The following is a 25,732-nucleotide window of genomic DNA, read 5'->3' as shown; positions in this document are numbered from 1 at the left end:
GACTATCAGAATGGTAGAAGGCCAACTAGATGGACCTTTGGTCTTTTTTCATCCAGCAATTCTTCATACAATCATAGAAAATTTATCACACTGAGGGAGACCATTCGCCCATTGTCTGTGCCAGTTGACGATTTGTGGTGGTCAAGAGTTGGTTTTGTTTTGGATGTTGTTTTGAGTCTCTTGGGGGTCAGCCTGCTAAGAGAGAAGCCATCATCTCATCCTTTTTCACCTCTTTGAGAAACCCTGAGAATCCAGTGTGTGTACTGAAGAAATTGATGCTGCATTTCTCCTGAAAAGGCTGCCAGACTAATCCTCGACGTCACCTGAGGAGAAGTGTTCCAAAAAGATCCCAATCACATCTGTCTACGAGTATCTGGATGCCAGATTAAAAGGGCCAGCGAAGAACGTTGCATATCCTGTCCTTTTTTCCTTCAAGAATTAACAAGTATTTGTCTGAAGATTTTTTTGTCTGTTTGTAAAGAGTTCTCTGCAGAGAAAACTTCTTTATTTTTTCTTTAACCGGTGTGTGCGCGTGTCTTTGTGAGTGTTGGGCTAATTTAGAAGGGAACTTTCATATTTCAACCTGCGTGTTAATGCTTTGCATCTTGATTGAATAAGTCTTGTTTTATAATAAATGAATAATTTTGTTGTTGATTAAAGAAACCTGATTGGTGGATTTTATTCTGATAAATAGATATAGTATGTAATTGGCCGTATCGGTAACAGGGTAAAACATTTAAATATATGTTATGACCTGTGCAGAAGTGGACCTAGAGAAAGATAGCGCACTCCTTCAGCCTGTATCATAATACATCTCAATTAAGTCACAGCTCAGCCCCCTCCGTCCCAAGGAAAACAACACACCTTATCCAATCTTTCCTCATAGCTAAAATTTTCCAGCCCTGGCAACATCCTCGTAAATCTCCTCTGCACCCTCTCCAGTGCAATCACTTCTTTCCTGTAATGTGACCAGAACTGTATGCAGTACTCGAGCTGTTGTCTAACTAGTGTTGTATACAGTTCTAGCATAAGCTCCCTGCTCTTACCTTCTATGTCCCAGCTAATAAAGGAAAGCATGCCATACTTATCCACCTTATCAACCTGTCCTGGTACCTTCAGGGATCTGTGGACATGCACTCCAAAGTTCCTCTGTTTCTCTACACCACTCAGTGTTCTACCATTTATCATGTATTCCCTTGCCTTGTTGTACCTCCCAAAATGCATTACCTCACACTTCCCCGGATTGAATTCCATTTTCCACTTTTCTGTCCAACTGACCAGACCATCTATATCGTCCTACAGTCTAAAGCTTTTCTCCTCACTGTCAAATACATGGCCAATTTTTGTATCATCTGCAAATTTCTTTATCATGACCTCTACTTTAGAGTCTAAATCATTAATATAAACTACCAAAAGTAAGGGATCGACTACTGAGCCTTACGGAACCTCACTGGTAATAGCCTTCCAGTCACAAAAACACCCGTCAACTGTTACGGTTTGATTCCTGTCACTAAGCCAATTTTGGATCCAATTTGCCATTCTCCCTTTGATCCCAATGGCTTTTACTTTTTTGACCAGCCTGCCATGTGGGACCTTGTCAAAGCCTTGCTAAACTTCATGTAGACCACATCCACTGCACTGCCCTCATCAACCCTACTTGTCATTTCCTCTTATTGCCTAGCCTCTCCCCTCACCCCAAGGTCCAATATGCAGCATATCCCAAGCAGCGTATCCCAAATGAGGTTAGGACCCTGCTCATCCAGGTTCCTGCTTTGTTCTTAGCTCTTCTGCTGAACTCTTGCCAGAGTTACGGTTGGAGTCAAGCAGAACAGCTGAGGAAATTCAGCCACAGTTTGTCTGCATTCATATTTATCTGAGTAGAATTGCCATTGGTTTTAACTTTGATTTGTGAGGGTGGGTGTGATAAGCAGGCACATTATAATATACAATAATAGCTAAAAGATTATAATAGATAAAACCATGTAGAAAATGTATCATGGATCTCTTCTATTTACATAAAATGTCTGTTTTTCATTTGTAAATCTAAGTCACCAGTAATAAGAAAAAGATTTGTTGCCCAATGTTTCTCACTGTTAGCACAGGAGTTTCCATGGGACATGAACCCTGAGTCCCAGCAATTGGGTCAAAGAAGCCCAGGTAACTTAGTTCTGTAAGTTCTCCCTTGTTGTTCTGTTCTTTTTGAGTCTTTTAGCATAGAGGTTTGAAAAAGCAATTTTTAAAAACTTATTGGTGTATAAATCCTTATCAGAGCACCAAGTTTTATTAATATCCTCAACATGAGCTGCTGCCGCTTTTCTCTCTATTATAACAGTAACTACACTTTAAAAATACTTAATGGGCTATGGAGTGCTTTGTGACATCCTAAGGCTCTAAAAGTGCTATATAAGTTTTCGGTCTTTCTTTATCTCTTCAGTATCTATGGTGATGCTTCAAAATCTTCCCATCTGTTAAAACTCATAAGCATCGGGTTTGACATGGAATTCAGTCCTAACTGCTCAATTATCTTTTATTCTACCATCAAAGAGAACCAAAGCAACCAAAGAGAAATTCAACTCTTCCAGCTGCAGCAATAGCCACACGGAGGCACATCTGAAGCAACTGAGCTTCATTTGCCGCCTCGGCTTTATTTCAATCAGACATTCCCATTGCCCTCATGGCCCTCCACCATGAATAAATTGTCGAGTTATTTTTGATTAGCCTTCAACAAATACAAATTTTCCTGAACCCATTTTTTTCTAGGATCTCGGAGCAGCACAGAATGTCGGTTAGCACTTTCAACTGAATTTCCACCACTGTTTCTATATATTTATCTAATTCCTATGGTTAAAGACAAGGAGGAAATATTTTCATCCTTGTGTTTAAATCCCTTCATGGCCTCACTCTCCTTATGTCTATAACCTCTTCCAGCCCTACAGCCCTCTCTGTATTCCACATTTCTCTGACTTCAACCTCCTGTACATCCTCCTTTCCTTCACCCACCATTGCAGGCGTGCTTTCAGCCACTTAGGCCGTACTCTCTAGAATTCTCTAAACCTCCCTGCCTTTATGCCTCCCCTTCTTCCTCTAAGACACTCCTGGAATTTTATGCTTCCCCCCCCACCCCCACTCCACCGGGGCGAGGTAAAACCAGGTGGGAGGCAGGAGGCGTCATTCCCATCACCTACCCCACTGCTGAGGAGGGGTGGTGGGAGGTGGTTGGGGGGGAGGGGTGGTAAGAGGGGGTTGGGGGGATGTGGTGGGAGGTGATGGCCCCTCATGATCGGGCACCCTGTGCCCCACGGCTGGCCCCTGGCAGTATAAGGCATCCTCACTGGAGCATCTCCCCCTGCCCTCCTAATCGACCCCCACCCCCTCGCCCTCACCAGGACTCAGCCAGTTTTCCACGGCGAGAACAAAACCCCACTCACCTTCCTCTGCCAGCATCCCTCTTACTCTTCTTGCAGTCCCTGCAGTGGCCATTGCTCCTGGTGGAGCTGCTGGGACTGAGGTGCTGCCGGTCCTCTGATTGGCCAGCAGCTCCTGGAGTTGGGACTTCCTGCCTTAGAGGGTGGAAGCCCTGACCAAGGCCAATTAAGAGCCTGAGCCATGCAAAAGTACTGCGTGGTTTCCAAGCCTAGCGGAGACAGGCTCGCCCCTGACTTTTCAGCCGGTGGGCGGGGCCTCCGCCGCAACGTAAAATTCCAGCCCATGTCTTTAACTAAGCTTTTAGTCACCCCTTCTAAAAGTCTCCTTCTGTGACACAGTATCCATTTTCTTTTCACTCTGTGAAGTGCCTTAGGATGTTTTTCTACATTAAAACCACTATTAAATGCAAGTTGTCATTGTTGTAATTATTCCAATGATAGCTGTCAAATTGCTAAAATTAGTGTAACATTATAGAATATTAGGGAGTGAAATTGGACCCTGTTGCACCTGTGCTGACTAATCTGTGGTCCTTAAAAGGACTGCAGGAGAATGTCACCGAAAAGGTAATTTAAAAAAAAATTGCCTTTGTGTGGAGCCAGAGTGCTTCTCCTGACTCCATATTAAAACTGCAGTCCAATGCTGGCTACCACTCGGTCCTAATCTCACTTTACGTCACTGGGATTCCACCCATGATCAGCAAGTTGCTTCCAGGATATGACTGACAGACATTTTATCTAAATAGAAGACCAGTACCATACTTATGAAGCCAGCAGACCAATTTGACATGGTTCTAACACCAGAATTATTAGGCACATGCAGTATGTGCTGCACCCAGGTCACACCCCATTTAGGTGACAATCCAATCTCTAGGCCTCAGAATATGCCTTGCACTACTTAGATAGTAAATGTACTGTCCACTGTATCGCTGGCCCACAAACATACACTGGGCTGGACAAGACTGTCCCAGGTTGATATATCAGCCACAATGGCAGTTGTAGTGTTGCAATTATGCCTAGTGCCCCGGGCTAGGGATGGAAGATAGGAAAAATCAGCAAGGGTACTTGGTTGTGATGTACCCCACATTCAAATAGACTGCTTACACTCACTCTTTATGAAAAATGACTGTTGAGCAGGATGCACCTGGCGGTCATTCCCCAGCATGCACCAAGAGTTTTCAGTAAACGAAGCGAAAGAGAAAGAAAAATGAAAAACAAAAGTAAGATTAAAAGTTTGACCCTACCTTACTTACGCTAATATATGAAAACAAGTGATAGTGCCAACCAAGTGTCTTTATTATAACTGTAGCTAAGACACAGGTTTGTTTTTATCTCTTTTGTGTATAGGTGCAGAGTTGTTGGAGGAACATCTTCAGGAGATTCGCACCATGCGTCAATGTCTAGAGGAATCCATCCACACGAACAACCGACTCAGGGAGAAGCTGGAGCTGCGCCTGGCAGCTACAGCCAAAGAAAATGGTAATATTCTCTCAGAATTCAGATACTTTGTATTCTAGTTTGACTGGCTGTGATTTTGATTATAAACTAACCTATGGCAAACTATTAAAGGAAAACCTTTGTTGTATGACAACAGAGGCTGGATGCATCATGTGCTCTCACAGAACTACCAGGGCTGCTCTTCACCAGCCAAATGGGTGGTACAGGTGCTTGACCCTGGGATGACTCTCCCTGCAACTTATCCTCCTGTTCTGAGGAATAGCACCTAACCTCTACCTATTACATTTCCATAGCAATGCAGCTAAGATGGGAGGTTCAGCAGAGCAAGGCATTGAACTTGTGTCTTTTGACTGAATGGCACCATGTGTTGATGCTCCGATACACTGAACCATGTTTAAGTGATTATAATCAAAGAAACCACACAGAAACAAAGCTAGAGTACAGTCAACTGGAAGACCCAAATATAACTCCTGGTTTTTAGATGTCCTCTAGGAGATGGGTTTGCTGATTTCACCTGAAGGACAGAAAGGAAAACAGGTGGTGGGTTGACCAGAGGCTTGTGTTGATGGAGATTGTCAGTGTACCAGACCTTTTTGCCCTTTGAAACAATCTTGTTTGACATCCAGTCTTGGATGAGCCGTAATTTCCTCTAGAAAAACATTGGGAAGACTGAAACCATTATCTTCAGTCCCCGCCACAAATCCATAGACATGTCACTGACATCATCCATTTCCCTGGCCATTCCCTCATGCTACACTAGTCTGTTCACAGTAGGTGTTATGTTTGACTCTGAGCCTCTCCTTTGGCCCCGTAACTCCAGTCCAGATGACATCACAGCCCGCTATTTCCACTTCCGCAACATCACTCACTTCTGCCCTTACTTCAGCCCATCTGCTGCTGAAACCCTCATCCATGCCATCATCAGCTCCTGACTCACTACTTAGTGCCTTTCTGACTAGACTGCCACCCTGCCTTAACTTCAGCTGATCCAAAACTCTGCTGCCCTGTTCTATGAGATCTTGCACTAAGTCAAAAACATCAGTCAAACCTATCCTCATTGACCTGCATTGGCTTCCGTTCCCCCATGCTGCAAATTTTAAATTTTCATTTTCGTGTTTAAATTCTTCCATATCTTCATGCTTTTTTACCTCTGTAACCTCCTCTCTTCCTGCAATTGCCCCTCATCCCCCTTTGCAAATGCTCCATTCCACTGACTGTGGGTTTCTGTGCACTCCCCCTTTACTCTGTCCCACCAGCGGCGGCCATGCGCTTAACAACTCTCTGCCTAGGGCCCAAACTTTGGAATTCCTTTCATAAACCCTCCACCTTTTCACCACACCCTCCACCCTTCCTTATTAAAGATCTCGTTAAAACTCAACTATTTGACAAAGCTTTTGGCCATTCCTTGCTCATTCTTTGGTTCAGCATCCATTTTTCCTTATGTCTTTGTGAATTAGCTTTGGGAGTTTTTCTACAGTAACATCTCTATGGATAAATCCCCGTGAGACTAGTCGAACAAATCTACACAAAGTACTTGTGCTTTTATAATTTGTACATTCTATCATAAAAATGCAAAGCAATAGATCATCAAGTTTGACAGGTAGCCACTCATTCAATACTTTACTATATCAGACACTGATGAACTGGAGTCCTTGTTGAGGATTTTTCACTGCTGGCATTTTGGTGTCTGATTTGGTCCCTGTTATTTTCTTGTAGCTGTTGCTCCCACTAACATCTACATCCAGGGACTGGAAACAATGACTCAGTTGTCAGAGGAGAACCGAATGCTGAGGGATGAGATCCTGACTCTGCAGGCCCGGCTCACTCAAGTTCCCAGGGGTGAGACACTGACTAGGAGCTAAAGTTCCTATTTTAATGAAAAATTAAGAGTTCCTGCTTTTCTCAGTAATTAGCAACTCACCACTGAAGTTGCGCTTTTAGAAATTGTGCATTTCAAAGCAGCTTGTGTCATGAGTTTCTTTGTGTTATCTTAAGCAATAGAATGAGGTACGTAGGTTCCAATTCCTTGAAGATCTCTGGAAGTTTTAACAGCTAAACTAGTACATACAATACAGAGCAAACTATATACAGAACCTTTGTCCAGGGCGTTACAGTGCAAAGTGACTGTGGCTTCTAGTCACATGACTAAATCCTGATACTTAGCTCATTAGCATACTGAGTTCTTAAAGGGACATCACTCTGAAAGTGATCATACAACATCCTCTTTCTTTCCAGAGATAGGTCTCGTACGCTGCAAGTAAAAACACATAAAATTGGATAATATCAAAATTAGTTATGCAGGGATAGAGATTATAACATTTACAAGTATAACAATAGGGATTGTGAAATTTACGAGTGCAGAAGGTCCAGAATCAATATATCGTTTTGGTGGTTTAACAACTGTTCCAGATCTCGTCGTGGTATAACCTTCCGGGGTTGTGTATTTCACACTTGGCTGTTTTTGGTTTGCAGACTTGTTGTCAATGTGTTGGTTGTTGTCTTGTTGTTCCGTCACTGCATGTCAGTGATGCACCATCTTCATTCTTCCTTGTTTTTCGAGCAATGTCTCCTGCATCTCGGAGAATTTGCATCTAAGCTGTTGCTGTTTTTTCTGAAGTTTCTTCCTTTTTGCATTCAGTTTCTGTTGCTCTACCTTCAGCCTGCTGCTAAGATACTCTGTTACTTTTCTCAGGATGATCACTTTTAAGGCCTTGTCATTCTTGGAAAGTTGCAACACCTCATCTCAAAGAACCAACAGACAATGCTTCAACTCATTCCTCCTCTGCCTCTTCAGGACATTGTGTGTCCTTTGCCTCTCCTCATCCTCTGCGCTGAAGGCTTGAAACTCAAGGTTGAGGACTTGTTGGGAGAGGACTACTTGGCCTCATGACAGTGCCTGCCCGTTTGGCTCATTTTGGTGCTGACGGTTCTCTGGAGAGCAGAGATGAGGGCACGGTATAGTTGCGCTGTTGTTGGATTTCCAGATAGCACCATTTGATGCTGGCAGAGTCTGCGAGCAGGTTCCAGTCCTTGGAGATTTCTGCTTGGCAATGTTCCCCACTGCCAGCCTTTGCTCTCAATGTTTACAACATAAATCTCTTCTTCTGAGTCACTGGAGTGCAAAGAAACACTGCCTGTTGACCAAGAACTTTCATCATCTGAATTTGGATCTTCATTCTCTTGGTGTGGCATCTCTGAAAAGGGGCTGATACTCCCCAAACCAGAACCACTGAGATCCTGGACTGACTCAACGTGAGCACCCTTGGTCTCTTCTGCTGTAATGGGTACCTTGGTTATCTCGTGGATAGTCACAATGTTGAGGTCAGTACACGCTAGTAGTCCTACCACTGCTGTCTGCTTGTGTCTACCAGGTAATATATGCCATAGCTGCATTGTATTGTTAGTGTGTCACTGCAAGGGATATGTGACCCATTGTATGCAATTAACTTTGCAGTTGTCGGTTGTATCATTAATTCCCAATGACCCTGGTACATATCCTTCAGGATTCGGACTGGTAGGATATTTGCACGAGCTCCCGTGTCAATCTTAGTCCTGAATGTGTGTTTGTCAACTTTCTTTAGGCAGATGATATTGATAGTAGCAAAAGCTTCCAGTTGTTTGACTTCATCAACACAATGTATCAGGTTCACAATGTGAAACCCTGCTCGTCTTCTGGCTGAGAGTCACTCCACTATGAGTCTTGTCTCAGGTGTATTTCGCCGTGGACTTTGTGTATCAGCTAGCGTTTACACAGGTCTCTGGTGCTCTGCTTGCTGTTGTTGCCATATTGCTGCGCCCATCTTCTGTTTATTCGTGTCATTGTGAATTCTGGCTGCGTCTTTGGAGCCAGATTTCTTGCATAGGCGGGCCCAGTGTCCTTTTGCACCTCACACTTTTCACAGATCTTGAAATGCAGGACAATCTTGTGGTGAGTGGGACGAACCACACTTACCACATAGCTTGCTTGCTTTTTTGTGACCTGGTTACTGTGCCGATACTGACGGCTGCACCTAGTGCTTGCAGATGCTGTTGTCCAGCTACAATGGCTTTGTATTTCCTGCCATCTTTTAGCAGCACATCAATGCTGTGACCTTTTTCCCCCAGGAGGTCTTTTTGAAACACTTCAGTGGGTGTTGAGACCATCACCAGCTCCATTTTTCGCTCTGACAGCTCAGTTTCTGAAAAATCACCTTTGATGCCCTTACTACGGCATCTACTGACAAATTGATTTATTGATTCCTGTGGCTGTTGCCTGTAGGACATCAATTCCAAGCGATGAATTCTAAAATTCACTCTGACCCGAAGCTGATCTTCTAGCACTTTCCATATCTTTGCGGGATCTTTCTAGATTTCTTCAGATAAGCAGATGTATTGATTTTGTATAACCCCTCATTTCCAACTGCTTTCAGTATTTTCACAGCCTGCTTCTCTGGTCTGAAACCGCTTGGTCTATGAAGCATAACTGCATTATTTGTTTAAAAAGTTTGAATTTGGTTAGGATATCAATGGCCTTGCAGTTCATGCTGGGAAATTTGATATCCATCCTTCTGCTGTTCCTTTGCTTTCTGCTCTATATTTAATTTTGTTAAGCTCTGTGTGTGCCTTCAGCACTGAACTTATTATGACTTCTGTTTGTGGCTTAAAACTTGTTCTATTAACTCTGTGCTGTTCCCCCTTTAAGAAATTCTTTTTTTTAGGCTAGCTGCTTTGATGGAGTGTAACAGGTGGTTGATAGTATTCTCTGTTTTTTTCTTTTTCAGCACTTTGCTTGTATGTTTACACAGCTGTTCGATAGGCAGTTGAAGGGTTTTCCCCATAGCTTTTTTTTTGCGAGAGTTTATTTATCTTCTTCACACTTGACTGGTTTAATGATTTTTTAACTTGACTACTTTAATGACCTCCATGTGACTCCTGCCCCACAGTAATGTGGTTAACTCTTAACTGCCCTCTGAAATGGCCTAGCAAGCTACTCAGTTGTCAAGGGCAATTAGGGATGGGCAACCAATGCTGGCCTTGCCAGTGACACCCACATCCCATGAAAGAATTAAAAAACAAGTGCCAATGAGTGCTGACTAGCATTGCCTACATTGCAAATGTAGCATTGCAAATCATAGAATTTAAGTATATATCATTGGGCTACAAGCAAAATTGATCACTATAATGGGATGCTCTTTGCCTCTCCAACTCATTCCCTTCATTTAAAAGTCTCTTTAAAACATACCTTTTTGGCCAGGCTTTTGGTCACACTTCCTAATCCTTTGGCTCAGAGTGCATTTTGCTTATGCCTCAGTGAAACATGTTGGAACGTTTTTCTACGTTATGCAATCAAAGCAAGTTATTTTTATTTTTGGTTAAAAATAAAATTTACAACTGTATATAAAATCCTCACAAACAATACATTGTTATTTTATCATTTCCAACTAGAAAAATAAAAATTGTTCTGAGATTATTTGTTTTATTTTAACTCCATAGACCAGGCCAAGGAAGTGGAGCAACTGAGGGAGAGCCTGTTAACAACCAAGGCCAGATATAAGCTCTTGGAGACAGAGCTGGATCGGTGGAGGGAAGAGAACAATAGATTGCAGGCCGAAGTCAGGGACAGACAGGAGGAAGCACTACGGCTGAGAGAAGAGCAGCAGTGCAGTCTAAACAAAAGTAATAGGTACTGAGACCGATTTTCTATTTTTTTGGTCTATCCAATAGGCCAGTGATGTCCATTTCTGCTTGCCAAGTGGCTGCATTACATGGAGCTAGACTCCACTGGTACAGCCCCTGCAGCTATACGAGTTCCTCAATAAATAATTACAGGCTGCATCATAGCCAATAGAACATGTTCTGTGCATTGTCTGATTTGAGCTGCGCTGTTTCTGAGGGAATTGAATGTTACAGTTAGAAGACTGTTGTTTCATCTACGGGTTATGGATTTGAATTCAGTGCTGATGGATATATGAAGTCTCTTCCTGCAAACTGTAAAAGTCCGAAGTAAAATGTGTTTGGATAGCCTCAGTCCAATTCTTAGTGGATGGGAGTCCACAGTACAGAATTGGCACCAAGTTGGTAAATACATTGGGAGTGAAGATAATAATAGCCGGTGTGTGGAATGGAAATGGTTCTTTGGTCTCTGAGGTTGGAATTGAGTTTAATTGCTGGAGGGTAGAGGGAGCTTTATTCTGCATCTAACCTCTGCTGTCCTTGATTGTAGCCTTTGAGTGTTATCTGTGGTAAGAGAGCAATGTACAGTGATTCTTCATTTGTTACGTACCACATGCTGGTATCCCAAGGATGGGGTGCATCTTATAAGCAGAATGATGGCACGACATCGGCATCATTAAACCAGCTGATAGGGCAGTGACACTATGGTACTTCCCCCATTGACAAATTGAGCTAGTCCCTGTTTTGGGATGCCATTCATGAAGATCCCACTAAGACAGATTGTCTTAGCAATTGCTTTGTGAGCAATAAGGAGGAGACGATTTCCTCTGTGTGCTTTGTGAACAAAATTATAAACCCATTTATAAAGAACATTTACAATTTTGCTGCAGATAAGACATAGAAGAAATCTTCCCCCAAGATGTGAACAATTTATAGACCTGTGTTAACTCCTCTATTATCCCTCTTCTGACATCTTTGCTTTATCCATCTGCCCAGGCTGTTACACGAGATGACTATGCTCCAACAGCAGCTAAGTGAAAGCCACCAGCTACTTCAATCTCTCCAGTCTGAGATTCAAGTGTATGAGAGGCTGTACGGGAAAAAGAAACCTTTCAAAGGTAGGAACTGTTCAATCTCACTGGCATGGAAGGCTCTGTCCATATTTTTCATTCCTTCAATTGCAGTTGTATTGTAGATTATTCTGAAAAACCAATGGCAAATAATTCTAGATTCCTGAATTGATACCATAGAGTGATACAATGGTTACAGCACAGGAGTCCATTTAGCCCGTCGAGCCAATTCCGGCTATCCGCAAGAGCAATTTAGCAAGTCCCACTCCCCGACCCTTTCCCTGTAGTCCTGAAAATATTTTCCCCTCAGGTGTATATCCAATTCCCATTGGAAATCTATGATTAAATCTGCCTCCACCATCCTTAGAGGCATTGCATTCCAGGTGATAACCACTTGCTATATTAAAAAAAAAGATTTTCTTCATGTCACGTTTGGGAAAAATAAGGTACAGCCATCTTTGATCAATCACAGAAGACCAGGCTACTTGGCATTAAATACCAGATGCAGAGACATTAAGAAAATCAGTGTTAAGATCAACATTTTAAAAAGTAACTTTTTTCTTTCTCAGTTTACTCTGGAGGTGTTCAGCACCATATTGGTGGGTCCAGCACCTTTGATATCAGTGACTTCCTGACGCAAATCAGAGGCCTTCGGATTCAGTTGGAGCACAGTATCCACACCAATGGCTGCCTACGGAAACAGCTGAAGGAACAGATGGATGAGCATCGACCAGCCAGCCTCAATATCAATCATTTGACCTCATCATCCAGTGAGCATGGCAACAGTAAACAGGTGTTCCAGGGTGAGACGGCTAGGACTGTAGTGGATAAGTAGAGCGATTAAAGACAGTACAATGAGAAGTAGCTTGGTGGCCTTATGATTAAAGCAAAGAAAGGGTAGAATTTGGAGGTAATGGGGCAGAGTGCAAAGCTTCCAGTTCCAGAAATCTTGTAGATTGGTTATACAATGCGCTCAATTTCTCCTCTTATTTTGCAATTCTCCTCAGCTACTAATTGAAGTGTAAAATATTGTACCAGCGTACTCTTAACTCAGTTGCAATCCAAAAACTCTAGTCCACTGTGAGAAATGCATTTGTGAACTTAGTATCCTTAATGTATTTGGCTTCCTTGGGGGAAAATAACTTGAAAAAAATCGTACCTTTTCAATTGGTCTTTGTCTTCACAAAGACATCTTTTGCACCCTATTTTGTTGCAAATGGAGAGAAATGCTAGACAATTTGTACATTTTTATCATGTCAAGGCCATAATGGCATATTTTACCATGATTTATCATCATGCTTTTTCTGTATATCTTGAACTCTTGCACCAAGTGTGAAGCGATCAGACTTGAGATGCTTTAAAGTGTTAAAAGTATTTAAAAAGGAGAAGGAATAGCAGTCATTTCATACCAGTTTTCTCTGAATGGGAGCTGAATATTTGCCAACCTGCAAATTTCTTCAACAGTTAACCTGTAATTGAGAGTCAGGACAAGTTAAACAATTTCATTCAAATTGGAAACTTAAAATATTGAATAATATTTGTTTCCTAGAGTTTCTTTTCTCCCTGCAAACTTCAGATTGCTTTGTCCAAGTTTGATCGTTCCTCAGTCTGATATTAAGCCATGTAGCTATCCCAGATACCCAATCGAATCAACCAAATAGTAACAACTCTACATCTGGATGTGTAAAGTTGAAAGAAACGTGCTGCCATGTGACATCTTAATTAGTAACTTGGAGACATTGGAAGTTAACATGTGACTTTAATTAATTAAATCTCTGCTTATGTTTCCAACCAGATAGTCATAGGTTTATGTGCTTCAGCTGAAATTAGATTATTTCTTCTGTTGATAGAGTGATATGTCCAATGACAGTTACTCAGCTCAATATAAGGAAAGATTGGCATTACCTAGGTCACCTTAAGCCATGTAAGCTTGTCTCAAGCCAATTAGTCAGAAAGAAACTCTGGCAGAAAGAACAAAACCTGAAACCTACCTGAAAGAAGTAATGTTGGAGTTGGGAGCCTCGGACATAAAGGGCTGGATTTTACCAAGCCCACGACATCGGGCTCCGTGGCTGGGTGGGAAGGCCGCAAAATGGTTACGGCAGCGGTCCGCCACAGAGGCCGACACCAAGAGGGCCCAGCTTGACCTTCCCAGCGGCAGCGGGGGCTCCGTGGTGGCCCCCCCTGCTGCTGGGCAACGGGACCTGGATTTAAATATTTAAATTACTGACATGCATAAATTTCAATCAACTTGCCTTAAATCTTCTGGGCCCGCCGTGATCTTCAGCACGGCAGCCGGCACTCCCACGCCTTCCATTCCCTGTCCCGGGAAAGCCGGCGTGACACTGCTGGGGAGGGGGAGGAGTTAAGATTTTCAGTGAGTTGGGGGGGATGGGGTCAAATAAACGTAATGGGTGTAGGGGATGGTAGGAAGGTGTGAACTTTAAACTTTGTGCAGTCTTGGGGGAGAAAGGTCAGATTTAAAAGTTAAGTGCTTTGGGGGGCAAAGGGCAAATAGTTAATGTAATTGTTGTTAGGGGGTGGGAAAGGGGCGTTAGAAATTTCTTTGACAACTTTTGGGGCTTTAAAAATTTAAATATGCCCGGAGGGCTGACTGCCCTTCAATAATGGTGCCAGCGCCTGCGGACAGGCAGCTGTCGCCATTGCCGGGAACAGACAGCCCACCCCCTCCAGGTAATTGGGAGGGAGTTGGGCTGCCCTGGCTATATAAATGAGCCGCCACGTGGGAGGTTGCGGTGGATCTTTGGCATACAGCTCTTACGTGCGGGAGCCATTTTTAGAGCTCGCTGCCGAGATCGATGGTGCGCTCTTAAAATCCAGCCCAAAGAGTGTGGAGAAAAAGAGGTTTATAAAATAACTCTCTAATTTTCTAATTAAACACTCAGCATCCATGATATTCAACCGGTCTGTTTCATAACTGTAATCAGTGTTTCACCATGAATAGCTACAAGGGGATGAGATTCAAGTTGAACAATTTGAACAGTGCTCATTTTCATCTCAGACAAGATTTTAAGTAGCAGTCTGAGCAAGAACCAAGCTTACCGAACCAAGATCAGGTAAATTCACCTGGCAGGATTCTCTGAGCTTTCTCATCGAGTCCAGTACCTACAAGACACCGATTAATGAACACAATTGTTGTCATCACATTTTACAAGATAATGTAACACTGCCTAGTCATGGTCAAATGATTCCAGAAAGCATTAGATTGTTCTATTCTTAGAATCTGCCAGATAAGTTGATTCCAAGCGCTGAATAATTTCTATTTATGATAATTTGCATTGAAGCAGAGGTTTACCTCAGATTACCTTTAGCCGTGATTGACATTTGTACATTGTATTACATTTGGAGATTTGATACTTCTCTTTGCCTGGATCATTATTTTAAAATAATCTAGAAAAAGATTTCTCCTTAATTCAACTGACAGATAATATACAGATTAATGCTGATATTGTTCTGGAAAGATTATATTTATCCATAGTTTTCTCTTTTTTTCCCATTTATAATCCTTTGCAGATTGTGTGCCATCACCACCTGTTCGAGACACTGACTTGTTTTCACCATTCCAACTGCACTCCAAGCCAACTTCTTCAGTTGCGGATTTTAATATGGAAGACAGCTCACACCAACGTGGTGAGTTTATAGCTTTGTTTGTCACTTGTTTGCTATCCTTAGCTTAACTAAAAGTCCTATTTCTTCACCTGTCATTTGTCTATCTCTTTGCCTGTCAGATGTCTTTTAGTCTTGTTTGAAAGTGCCTCTATTTCTTTTAATATTATTTGAGGACTCATATTTTAGAATGATGAACGTTAGTTCATTTGTGAAAATGAAAAGATTCCATGGATGTGTTTTTTTACAAGGGTCACTGAGAGGTTTTGTTTAAAAACAAACCATTACTGGATATTACATGCCTTAAGCTCAATAAACAACAGAATCCTTGGCGACTTGGGGAAGATATTTACAGAGAAGTGACATGCCAAGATACATGGTGATCAGGAGGTTTTGCTTTTGGGATATTGTTTTGGTTCAGTTGGGATGTGGACTGGTGTTGAAAGCAGTTGGATTTGTAGCCTGCTAAAAAAAAAGCTCCTCTTTCCCTACCTCTTTGGAAAAACCCTGCAAATCCAGTGTGAGAGCTAAAACCCCTGATGCCACATTTCTCCTGCGATGCTATTGGAAGGCCTGCCCGATTAATTCTCGACACCGCCTGAAAAGAACTGCTCCAGAAAAGATCCCAGTGACCTGTCTGTGTGTATTCGGATGCCAGACTGTATGCTATTTTTTGGGACACAACATATCTCATCCTTTTTCTTCAAAAATTAACAAGTATTTGGCCAACGTATTCTTTTTTTGTTAAAGACCTCCGCAGAGAAAATGTCTATTTTTTCACTTTAACCAGTGTGTGTGAGTGAGTGAGTGTGTGTGTTGGATATTTAAAAAGGTAACTTTCATATTTCAGTTTGTGTGTTAATGCTTTGGTTTGTTACTGGATAAGTCTTGTTTTGTATTAAACTGATAATTTTTTTGTTTATTAAAGAAATCTGGTTGGTGTATCTTATTCTGGGGTAAAGAGTAGAGTATATGATTGACCATATCAGTAACTGGGCAAACATTTAAATATATGTTGTCATCTGTGGAGAAGTGGAACTGGAAAAGACAATGCACTCCTTCCGCCTCGGTCATAACAGTCTGTTTAATGCCTCTTAATTTAATATGTATCTTTGCATCTGCTGTGTGTTTATCTCTACTTGTTGACTCTCTGGTCACAACATGGGTGAAAATTGCAGAGCTACTGGCGATAATCTTCCAGTCCTCCTTAGATATAAGAGTGGTGTCCAGGGGTTGGCAACATGTCCGTACACAGACACCAGTCTCCGTTGTAAAATTTTTGTGGTCCGTGACTGGCAATTTCAAGAATGAGGAATTTCCCATTGGCTTCTTCTTTCCAGACAAGTCCGACTTTAAAAATAATTCACAGCCGTCAGTTTCAGTTTCGCAGCTGACAGGTGCTGGGAGCGGGAACAGTGGCTTCTGAACTCAGGACAAGTTCTGGTTTTTCTGGCGGGTTCCGATTTTTTATTTAGCCCACCAAAGACATCGAACTTGTCCTGAGTTTGGTGTTGTATAATTGCCTTTAAGAGTGATGTCCCTTTAAGATCTTAGTATGCTAATGAACTAAATACCAGGATGTAGTCATGTAACTCGGAACCAGAGTCACTCTGCAACTGTAACACCTAGAATAAGGTTCTGTAAATAGTTAGCTTTGTACTATATATACTTGTTAGCTGTTAACAAACCTGTTTTGAGATCTTCAACCAACTGGATTTCATTTATGTTGCACCAGACAACATAAAAAGAACTCATTACATTCGGAAGCTGCCGTTCCTGCTCCCATCACCTGTCAGCTGTGAAACTGAAACTGCTGGCTGTGAATTTTATTTTAAAAACTCACCAATCGCAAAGATGCTCTGGGGAGAGTTCCTGCTCTCTGCAACTGTCAGAGAGAGAGGGAGACAGATAGACTCAGAGGGGGAGAGAGGGGTGAGAGATGGACACAGACAGGGGATGGGGAATGACACAGAGAGGGAGAGAGAAAGAGAGAGGGAGGGGAGAGAAAGAGATCAATATCACGCCTGACAGATGGACATCTGTCCGGATTCTCCTCATTGCTACATCAAGTGTGCGGGCAGACATTGACTACTGCTATTACATTGTTATTGCTATTACTGAGACTTGGTTGAGGGAAGGGCATGATTGGCAACTAAATATCCCAGGATATCGATGCTTCCGGCGTGATAGAGAGGGAGGTAAAAGGGGTGGAGGAGTTGCAGTACTGGTCAAAGAGGATATCACAGCTGTGCTGAAGGAGGGCACTATGGAGGACTCGAGCAGTGAGGCAATATGGGCAGAACTCAGAAATAGGAAGGGTGCGGTAACAATGTTGGGGCTGTACTACAGGCCTCCCAACAGCGAGCGTGAGATAGAGGTACAAATATGTAAACAGATTATGGAAAGATGTAGGAGCAACAGGGTGGTGGTGATAGGAGATTTTAATTTTCCCAACATTGACTGGGATTCGCTTAGTGTTAGAGGTCCAGATGGAGCAGAATTTGTAAGGAGCATCCAGGAGGGTTTTCTAGAGCAGTATGCAAATAGTCCAACTCGGGAAGGGGCCATACTGGACCTGGTGTTGGGAAATGAGCCCGGCCAGGTGGTTGAAGTTTCAGTAGGGGACTACTTTGGGAATAGTGATCACAATTCCGTAAGTTTTAGAATACTCATGGACAAAGACGAGAGTGGTCCCAAAGGAAGAGTGCTAAATTGGGGGAAGGCCAACTATACCAAAATTCGGCAGGAGCTGGGGAATGTAGATTGGGAGCAGCTGTTTGAAGGTAAATCCACATTTGATATGTGGGAGGCTTTTAAAGAGAGGTTGATTAGCGTGCAGGAGAGACATGTTCCTGTGAAAATGAGGGATAGAAATGGCAAGATTAGGGAACCATGGATGACAGGTGAAATTGTGAGATTAGCTAAGAGGAAAAAGGAAGCATACATAAGGTCTAGGAGGCTGAAGAAAGACGAAGCTTTGAAAGAATATCGGGAATGTAGGACCAATCTGAAACAAGGAATTAAGAGGGCTAAAAGGGGTCATGAAATATCTTTAGCAAACAGGGTTAAGGAAAATCCCAAAGCCTTTTATTCATATATAATGAGCAAGAGGGTAACTAGAGAAAGGATTGACCCACTCAAGGACAAAGGAGGAAAGTTATGCGTGGAGTCAGAGAAAATGGGTGAGATCCTAAACGAGTACTTTGCATCGGTATTCACCGAGGAGAGGGACATGACGGATGTTGAGGTTAGGGACAGATGTTTGATTACTCTAGGTCAAGTCGGCATAAGGAGGGAGGAAGTGTTGGGTATTCTAAAAGACATTAAGGTGGACAAGTCCCCAGGTCCGGATGGGATCTATCCCAGGTTACTGAGGGAAGCGAGAGAGGAAATAGCTGGGGCCTTAACAGATATCTTTGCAGCATCCTTAAACACGGGTGAGGTCCCAGAGGACTGGAGAATTGCTAATGTTGTCCCCTTGTTTAAGAAGGGTAGCAGGGAAAATCCAGGTAATTATAGACCGGTGAGCCTGACGTCAGTGGTAGGGAAGCTGCTGGAGAAGATACTGAGGGATAGGATCTATTCCCATTTGGAAGAAAATGGGCTTATCAGTGATAGGCAACATGGTTTTGTGCAGGGAAGGTCATGTCTTACCAACTTAATAGAATTCTTTGAGGAAGTGACAAAGTTGATTGATGAGGGAAGGTCTGTAGATGTCATATACATGGACTTCAGTAAGGCGTTTGATAAGGTTCCCCATGGTAGGCTGATGGAGAAAGTAAAGGCGCATGGGGTCCAGGGTGTACTAGCTAGATGGATAAAGAACTGGCTGGGCAACAGGAGACAGAGAGTAGCAGTGGAAGGGAGTTTCTCAAAATGGAGACGTGTGACCAGTGGTGTTCCACAGGGATCCGTGCTGGGACCACTGTTGTTTGTGATATACATAAATGATTTGGAGGAAAGTATAGGTGGTCTGATTATCAAGTTTGCAGACGACACTAAGATTGGTGGAGTAGCAGATAGTGAAGGGGACTGTCAGAGAATACAGCAGAATATAAATAGATTGGAGAGTTGGGCAGAGAAATGGCAGATGGAGTTCAATCAGGGCAAATGCGAGGTGATGCATTTTGGAAGATCCAATTCAAGAGTGAATTATACAGTAAATGGAAAAGTCCTGGGGAAAATTGATGTACAGAGAGATTTGGGTGTTCAGGTCCATTGTTCCCTGAAGGTGGCATCGCAGGTCAATAGAGTGGTCAAGAAGGCATACGGCATGCTTTCCTTCATCGGACGGGGTAATGAGTACAAGGGTTGGCAGGTCATGTTACAGTTGTATAAGACTTTGGTTCGGCCACATTTGGAATACTGCGTGCAGTTCTGGTCGCCACATTAACAAAAGGATGTAGATGCTTTGGAGAGGGTGCAGAGGAGGTTCACCAGGATGTTGCCTGGTATGGAGGGCGCTAGCTATGAAGAGAGGTTGAGCAGATTAGGATTATTTTCATTAGAAAGACGGAAGTTGAGGGGGGACCTGATTGAGGTGTACAAAATCATGAGAGGTATAGACAGGGTGGATAGCAAGAAGCTTTTTCCCAGAGTGGGGGATTCAATTACTAGGGGTCACGAGTTCAAAGTGAGAGGGGAAAAGTTTAGGGGGGATATGCGTGGAACGTTCTTTACGCAGAGGGTGGTGGGTGCCTGGAACGCGTTGCCAGCGGAGGTGGTAGACGCGGGCACGATAGCATCTTTTAAGATGTATCTAGACAGATACATGAATGGGCAGGAAGCAAAGAGATACAGACCCTTAGAAAATAGGCGACATGTTTAGATAGAGGTTCTGGATCGGCGCAGGCTTGGAGGGCCGAAGGGCCTGTTCCTGTGCTGTAATTTTCTTTGTTCTTTGTACTGGTGCAAGCTAAAACAAAGCCAAGTACTCATTAAATAGGGAGAAATGCATTTTAAATCGGACTTTGTTTTGATGGCATTATATTAGCTGTGCACTTTATATGCAAATTAATTGCTCCCATGTCTGTGGCTGAGTCAATAATTTTGTCAAATGTCCATGGTGCAACATGTTGGTGCCAGAGGACTGGAGAATTGCAAATGTTACACTCTTGTTCAAAAAAGGATGTAAGGATAAACCCAGCAGCTACAGGCTAGTCAGTTTAACCTCAGTGGTGAGAAAGCTTTTAGAAACAATAATCAAGGGAAAAATTAACAATCACTTGGAAAAATGTGGATTAATTAAGGAAAGCCAGCATGGATTTGTTAAAGGCAAATTGTGTTTAATTAACTTGATTCTGTTTTTTGATGAGGAAACAGGGCTGATGTGGGTAATGTGGTTGATTTGTCTATATGGACTACCAAAAGGCGTTTGATAAAGTGCCACATAATAGACTTGCCAGCAAAGTTGAAGCCCATGGAATAAAAGGGAAAATGGAAGCATGGATACGAAAATGTCTAAAGGACGGGGAACAGAGTAGTGGTGAACGTATGTTTTTCAGACTGGAGGAAGGTATACAGTGGTGTTACCCAGGGTCTGTACTAGGAACACTACTGTTCTTGATATATATTAATGACTTAGACTTGAGTGTACAGGGCACAATTTCAAAATGTGCAGATGACACAAAACTTAGTATTGTGAACTGTAAGAAGGATAGTGATAGACTTCAAGAGGACATAGACTGGCTGGTGCAATGGGCTGACACATGGCAGATGGAAATTTAATACAGAGAAATGCAAAGTGATACATTTTGGGAGGAAAAATGAGGAAAGGCAATATAAATTAAAGGGTACAATTCTAAAGGGAGTGCAGGAACTGAGAGACCTGGGGCTATATGTGCACAAATTGTTCAAGGTGACAAGGTAGGTTGGGAAAGTGGTTAAAAAGGCATAAGGGATCCTGGGCTTTTTAAATAGAGGCATAAAATACAAAAGCAAGGAAATTATGATAAACCTTTATAGAACAAGATTCGGTCACAACTGGACTATTGTGTCCAATTGTGGGCTCTGGACTTGAAGAAGGATGTGAAGGTTTCAGAGAAATTGCAGAAAAGATTTGAGAATGATTGCAGGGTTGAGGGACTTCAGTCATGAAGATAGATTGGAGAAGCTGGGATTGTTCTCCTTAGAGAAGAGAAGGTGGAGAGAAGATTTGATAGAGGTGTTCAGAATCATGAGGGCTCTAGAGAGAGTAGATAGAGCAAAACTGTCCCATTGGCAGAAGGGTCAAGAACCAGAGGACATAGATTTAAAGCGATTAGCAAAAGAACCAAAGGTGACATGAGGAAAAACCTTTTTACGCAGCAAATGGTTAGGATCTGGAATGCACTGCCTGAAAGGATGGTGGAGGCAGAAACAGTCGGGCTTTAAAAACGAATTGGATAAGCAACTGAAGGGCTCCAAGGAAGGAGTGGGTGAATGGGACTAGCTAAATTGCTCTTGCAGAGAGCTGGCATGGTCTTCATGGACTGAATAGCCTCCTTCTGTGCTATAACTATTCTATGATTCTATGATATACCAATGGCATATGTGTGATGGAGTGGGACTTATGTGTGCTGAAATCCTAGGAGGCTGACACCATCAGAATACTGGGACAGCTAATTTCCACAATGCTAGTGGGATATGCATGTGTGGAAGTAGACAAATCTGCACCTTAACCAGGCACGCACTGGAAGTTATAGAACTCGAATGTGGCCTGGCAATTGGGGCTGGAGGTCAGTGTGCCTTCAGTCAGTTTGTGAGCATGGAAACGTTTTTTGGTATCATGTTTCTATGTACTCCTTAATCTCTCCACCATCACTACCAGTTTCCTCATAAGCAATCCACAAAGTAGCTGTGTAAGATGGCACGGAACCCATTCTTCCTTCAGGGGGTGAAAACCAAAAAGACAAATGAGTAGGATGATTATGAGCAAGATAATGCAGCCCCTTCCACTTCTACCAACATTCATGCCCACTCAGTCATCCATTCACCCGCTCCCTTGCACTCAGCTACCCAGAGACACCCACTTGGCAAGTAGCAGATAGAGTATCTGAGGAGTAGACAAATAGTGAGCCACAGGTGACAGGAGGATGCAGATGTGGAATTGGAGCCTCATGTGACTGAGCGGAGTTGTAAGAATGTCAGCCCTTGTCTGCAGAGCACACAGCTGATAATCTCAGGGGTCCTGTGTCATGAAGCAACAGTTACTAACAGAGCATCAAACACATATGGATGTTCTGCATGGCTTCTTTTCAGATGTGTGGCAGATGGCAGAGATAGTGGTGGAGTTCACTGGCCTGTAGTGTGCCAACATCAGAGAGGGGTTCAAGTCATTACAGGGCAGCTGGGGAAAGTGGCATCTGCAGGAGCATCTGCAAACTGTCCTTGCTTCATGAGGGATCCAGGCAAATCAGTCAGTTCAATACATTTAATGAAAGACTGTACATCTTGGAGTACTCTTTGGAGACGTCCTTGACAACTGGCTTGTAAACTATAGGGACCAGCATTTCAATGGGATTAGAGGATATTTTGTTGACTGTCCCCCAGGATTTTCCTGATTTTGTGTGGTCCATTCTCCAGTTTTTTTTAAAATTCGTTCATGAGATGTGAGAATCGCTGGCAACGCCAGCATTTATTGCCCATCCCTAATTGCCCTTGAGAAGATGGTGATGAGCTGCCGCCTTGAACTGCAGCAGTCCTTCTTGGGCAGATACAGTGATGTTAGGGAGGGATTTCCAGGATTTTAACTCAGTGACGGTGAAGGAATGGCGATATAGTTCCAAACCAGGATGTTGTGTGACTTGGAGGGGAACTTGCAGGTGGTGGTATTCCCATGATAGCTAGTAACCAAATCCTGTACCCAGTTCCAGTGGAGTGACTGGTGCACATATCAAATGTGCTGCTTGCTCTCGCTAGCAGCACAGAGGAGTGCTCCAATAACTTGCCGCAGAAGCCTTCAGTTTTTCAGGACCAGGCTATTAAGGAATCCATGTCACAGAGACAGGACCGGTTGCGTCTCAATCCTAGGACTTGGTGGCCCTGAGAGAAGGGCTACATCCATCCCACTGTCTCACAATATTTTGCGGCAGCCATCTACATCTCACACCCCAGGCCCTCAGATGTAGAAGAGGTGGGCAGAGAAAATCTTGTATTATAACAAGGATGTCAACAGTGAAAAATGCTTTGTAAATAGTTGCAATAAATCACCAGAATATTTGATGATAGGACTGTTTGTTGTTTGGTGGTCTTGTAGGTAAAGTGTTGATTTGGCAGTTCAATATAATATATGATGGCTAGCTTTGAGAAGCAGGGATTTTACTATAGATGCATCTGTGGAAAGAGAAGCAGAGTTAACGTTTCGGGTCAGTGACCCTTCTTCGGAACTCAGATGCTGCCAGACCTGCTGAGTGGTTCCAGCATTTCTTGTTTTTATTTCAGATTTCCAGCATCCGCAGTATTTTGCTTTTATTTTACTATAGATAGTTTGGGGAGAGGAGGCTGCTCTTTGATCAGCCAAGACTTCAAAACAAAATTGGTCAAAAAAATTGCTCTGTGCATCTGGGAAGGTATTCCACCTGAGTCTGGCTCAAGTGCAGATGTGAAACTCATTTATGACAAGAGGCACAGCTTATTCATGATGTACTAAAAGTTGTCGTGATTCTTTGATACTTCATCAGTCGGATGTTCTCTTGCCACTGCATCTGCTTCCTGTTCTTCATGGGCTTGGTCTTCTGCATCAGCATCGTCAGAAACATTTACCATCAGTCCCTTCCTGATTGCAAAGTTGTGAAGCACACAATATTCTACCACAATTTGTGAAACAATACTGGACGCTTACAGCAAGATCTGTCCAGGACCCCCACCCCCCCAGATCTGTACAGGCATTCCCCCCCACCCCCCCCCCCCCAGATCTGTGCAGGCATTCCCCCCCACCCCCCCCAGATCTGTCCAGGCACGCTCCCACTGCCCACATATCTGTCCAGGTACCCCCACCCCTCCTTCCAACCTACCCCCAAATCTGTCCAGGCACCCCACCACACACGACGGGGTCTCCCACCCAATGAAAAATTCCGGCCATGAGGTCAAAATGTACATGCAGAAATTGTGTTCACTTCCACTTGGAAATCCTCAGATAATGAAGCAGTCTGTGCCCACATGCAGCAAAACATTGACAACATTCAGGCTTAAGCTGATAACTGGCAAGTAACAATCGTGCACACAACTGCCAGGCAATGGCCATTTCCAACAAAAGAGAATCTAACCGCCTCCCCTTGGCATTTAATGGCATTACCATCACTGAATGCCCCACCATCAACATCCTGGGGGTTACTATTGACCAGAAACCTAATTGGACAACCAAATAAATACTGTGGCTGCAAGAGCTGGTCAGATTGGGTATCTTGCAGCGAGTAACTCACCTCCTGACTCCTGAGCCTGTCCACCATCTACACGGCACACATTGGGCTGGATGGGTGCAGCTCCAACAACACTGATCCACCACCTTAAAATTCACTGCTTCCACCACTGGCGCACTGTGGCAGCAGTGTGTACCATCTACAAGATGCATTGCAACAACTCCTTCGACAGCACCTTCCAAACTTGCGACCTCTATCACCTTAGGTCAAGGGAAGCAGGTGCATGGGAACACCACCACCTGCAAGTTCCCCTCTAAGTTACACACCATCCTGATTTGGAACGATATCAACGTTTCTTCACTGTTGCTAGGTCAAAAACCTGGAACTCCCTGCCCAAGAGCATTGTGAACATACCTACGCCACACTGAGTGCAGCAGTTCAAGAAGGCAAGTCACCAGCACCTTCTCAATGGCAATTAGGGATGGCCTCCCATGTATGAAAAATTTCAGTGAGCATAGTGATTTCCTTGCAGTAGTGATGTAACTTTGAATGCTAGAAGATTACAGATACTGCATGGTGACTATTGATATCAGCCTACATTTTCCAGTTGGTATTTTAATCCTGATGTTAACCATTTAATTTTAAACAGGTTAACCCCATTATTAAAATAGAGCTGGTCAGAAAGTCTGTGCTGCCTTATACAGATAGCAGTGTGCCCCATCAGTCCTTGGCTGTGCCACTAGATGGAGCAATTCACCAGGTGGATATTTTAGGCAGGATGTCCTATCTGTTGCTACTGAATGTTTGATGCTTTTCAGATGCATAGGACTGGGAAATTGTTCTGGCGGACACTCCATCCATTCCCATCTCCCCCTGCACTCCACACATTTCCTGCTTAACGACAGTCAGTGTGCCCACTCACAAGTTACTGCATTACACATAGATACAAAATTGTGGAAATGCATCCTCCAATTCATTTCTTGCAATTTTCCTGGTTAGAACCACTGACCAAAAGTGACAACTTGTTAGGCCAAGGGCTCCAGCAATCTAAGGTTGGTGGGGTGGGGATGCCTGAAATGTTTAGCTGCATCAGGGTTAAAGGAGGCCTCAACATTTTCACAAAGATTTGTGTTTTCTTGCTGTCAGTATGCAGAACTCCCCCATT

The 25,732-nt window shown here is 43.2% G+C and overlaps 1 protein-coding gene across 11 annotated transcripts in view; it reads left to right on the top strand.

Moving 5' to 3' along the window:
• pde4dip (phosphodiesterase 4D interacting protein) overlaps positions 1-25,732 on the top strand; it is a 536,621-nt gene that overhangs the window by 495,850 nt on the left and 15,039 nt on the right. For 10 of the 11 annotated variants that reach the window (XM_068037361.1, XM_068037360.1, XM_068037363.1 and 7 more), the window contains 6 exons: positions 4,770-4,901; positions 6,597-6,719; positions 10,353-10,542; positions 11,529-11,650; positions 12,172-12,405; positions 15,137-15,253. In XM_068037361.1, the coding sequence (XP_067893462.1) occupies positions 4,770-4,901; positions 6,597-6,719; positions 10,353-10,542; positions 11,529-11,650; positions 12,172-12,405; positions 15,137-15,253 (918 nt within the window). The remainder of the gene's footprint in view (positions 1-4,769; positions 4,902-6,596; positions 6,720-10,352; positions 10,543-11,528; positions 11,651-12,171; positions 12,406-15,136; positions 15,254-25,732) is intronic. The other variant, XM_068037357.1, reaches the window with a different exon arrangement.

Source organism: Heterodontus francisci, chromosome 8 (assembly GCF_036365525.1).
Source record: "Heterodontus francisci isolate sHetFra1 chromosome 8, sHetFra1.hap1, whole genome shotgun sequence".
NCBI classification, from domain to species: Eukaryota; Metazoa; Chordata; class Chondrichthyes; order Heterodontiformes; family Heterodontidae; genus Heterodontus; species Heterodontus francisci.
This window is presented reverse-complemented; position numbering and strand designations above follow the sequence as displayed.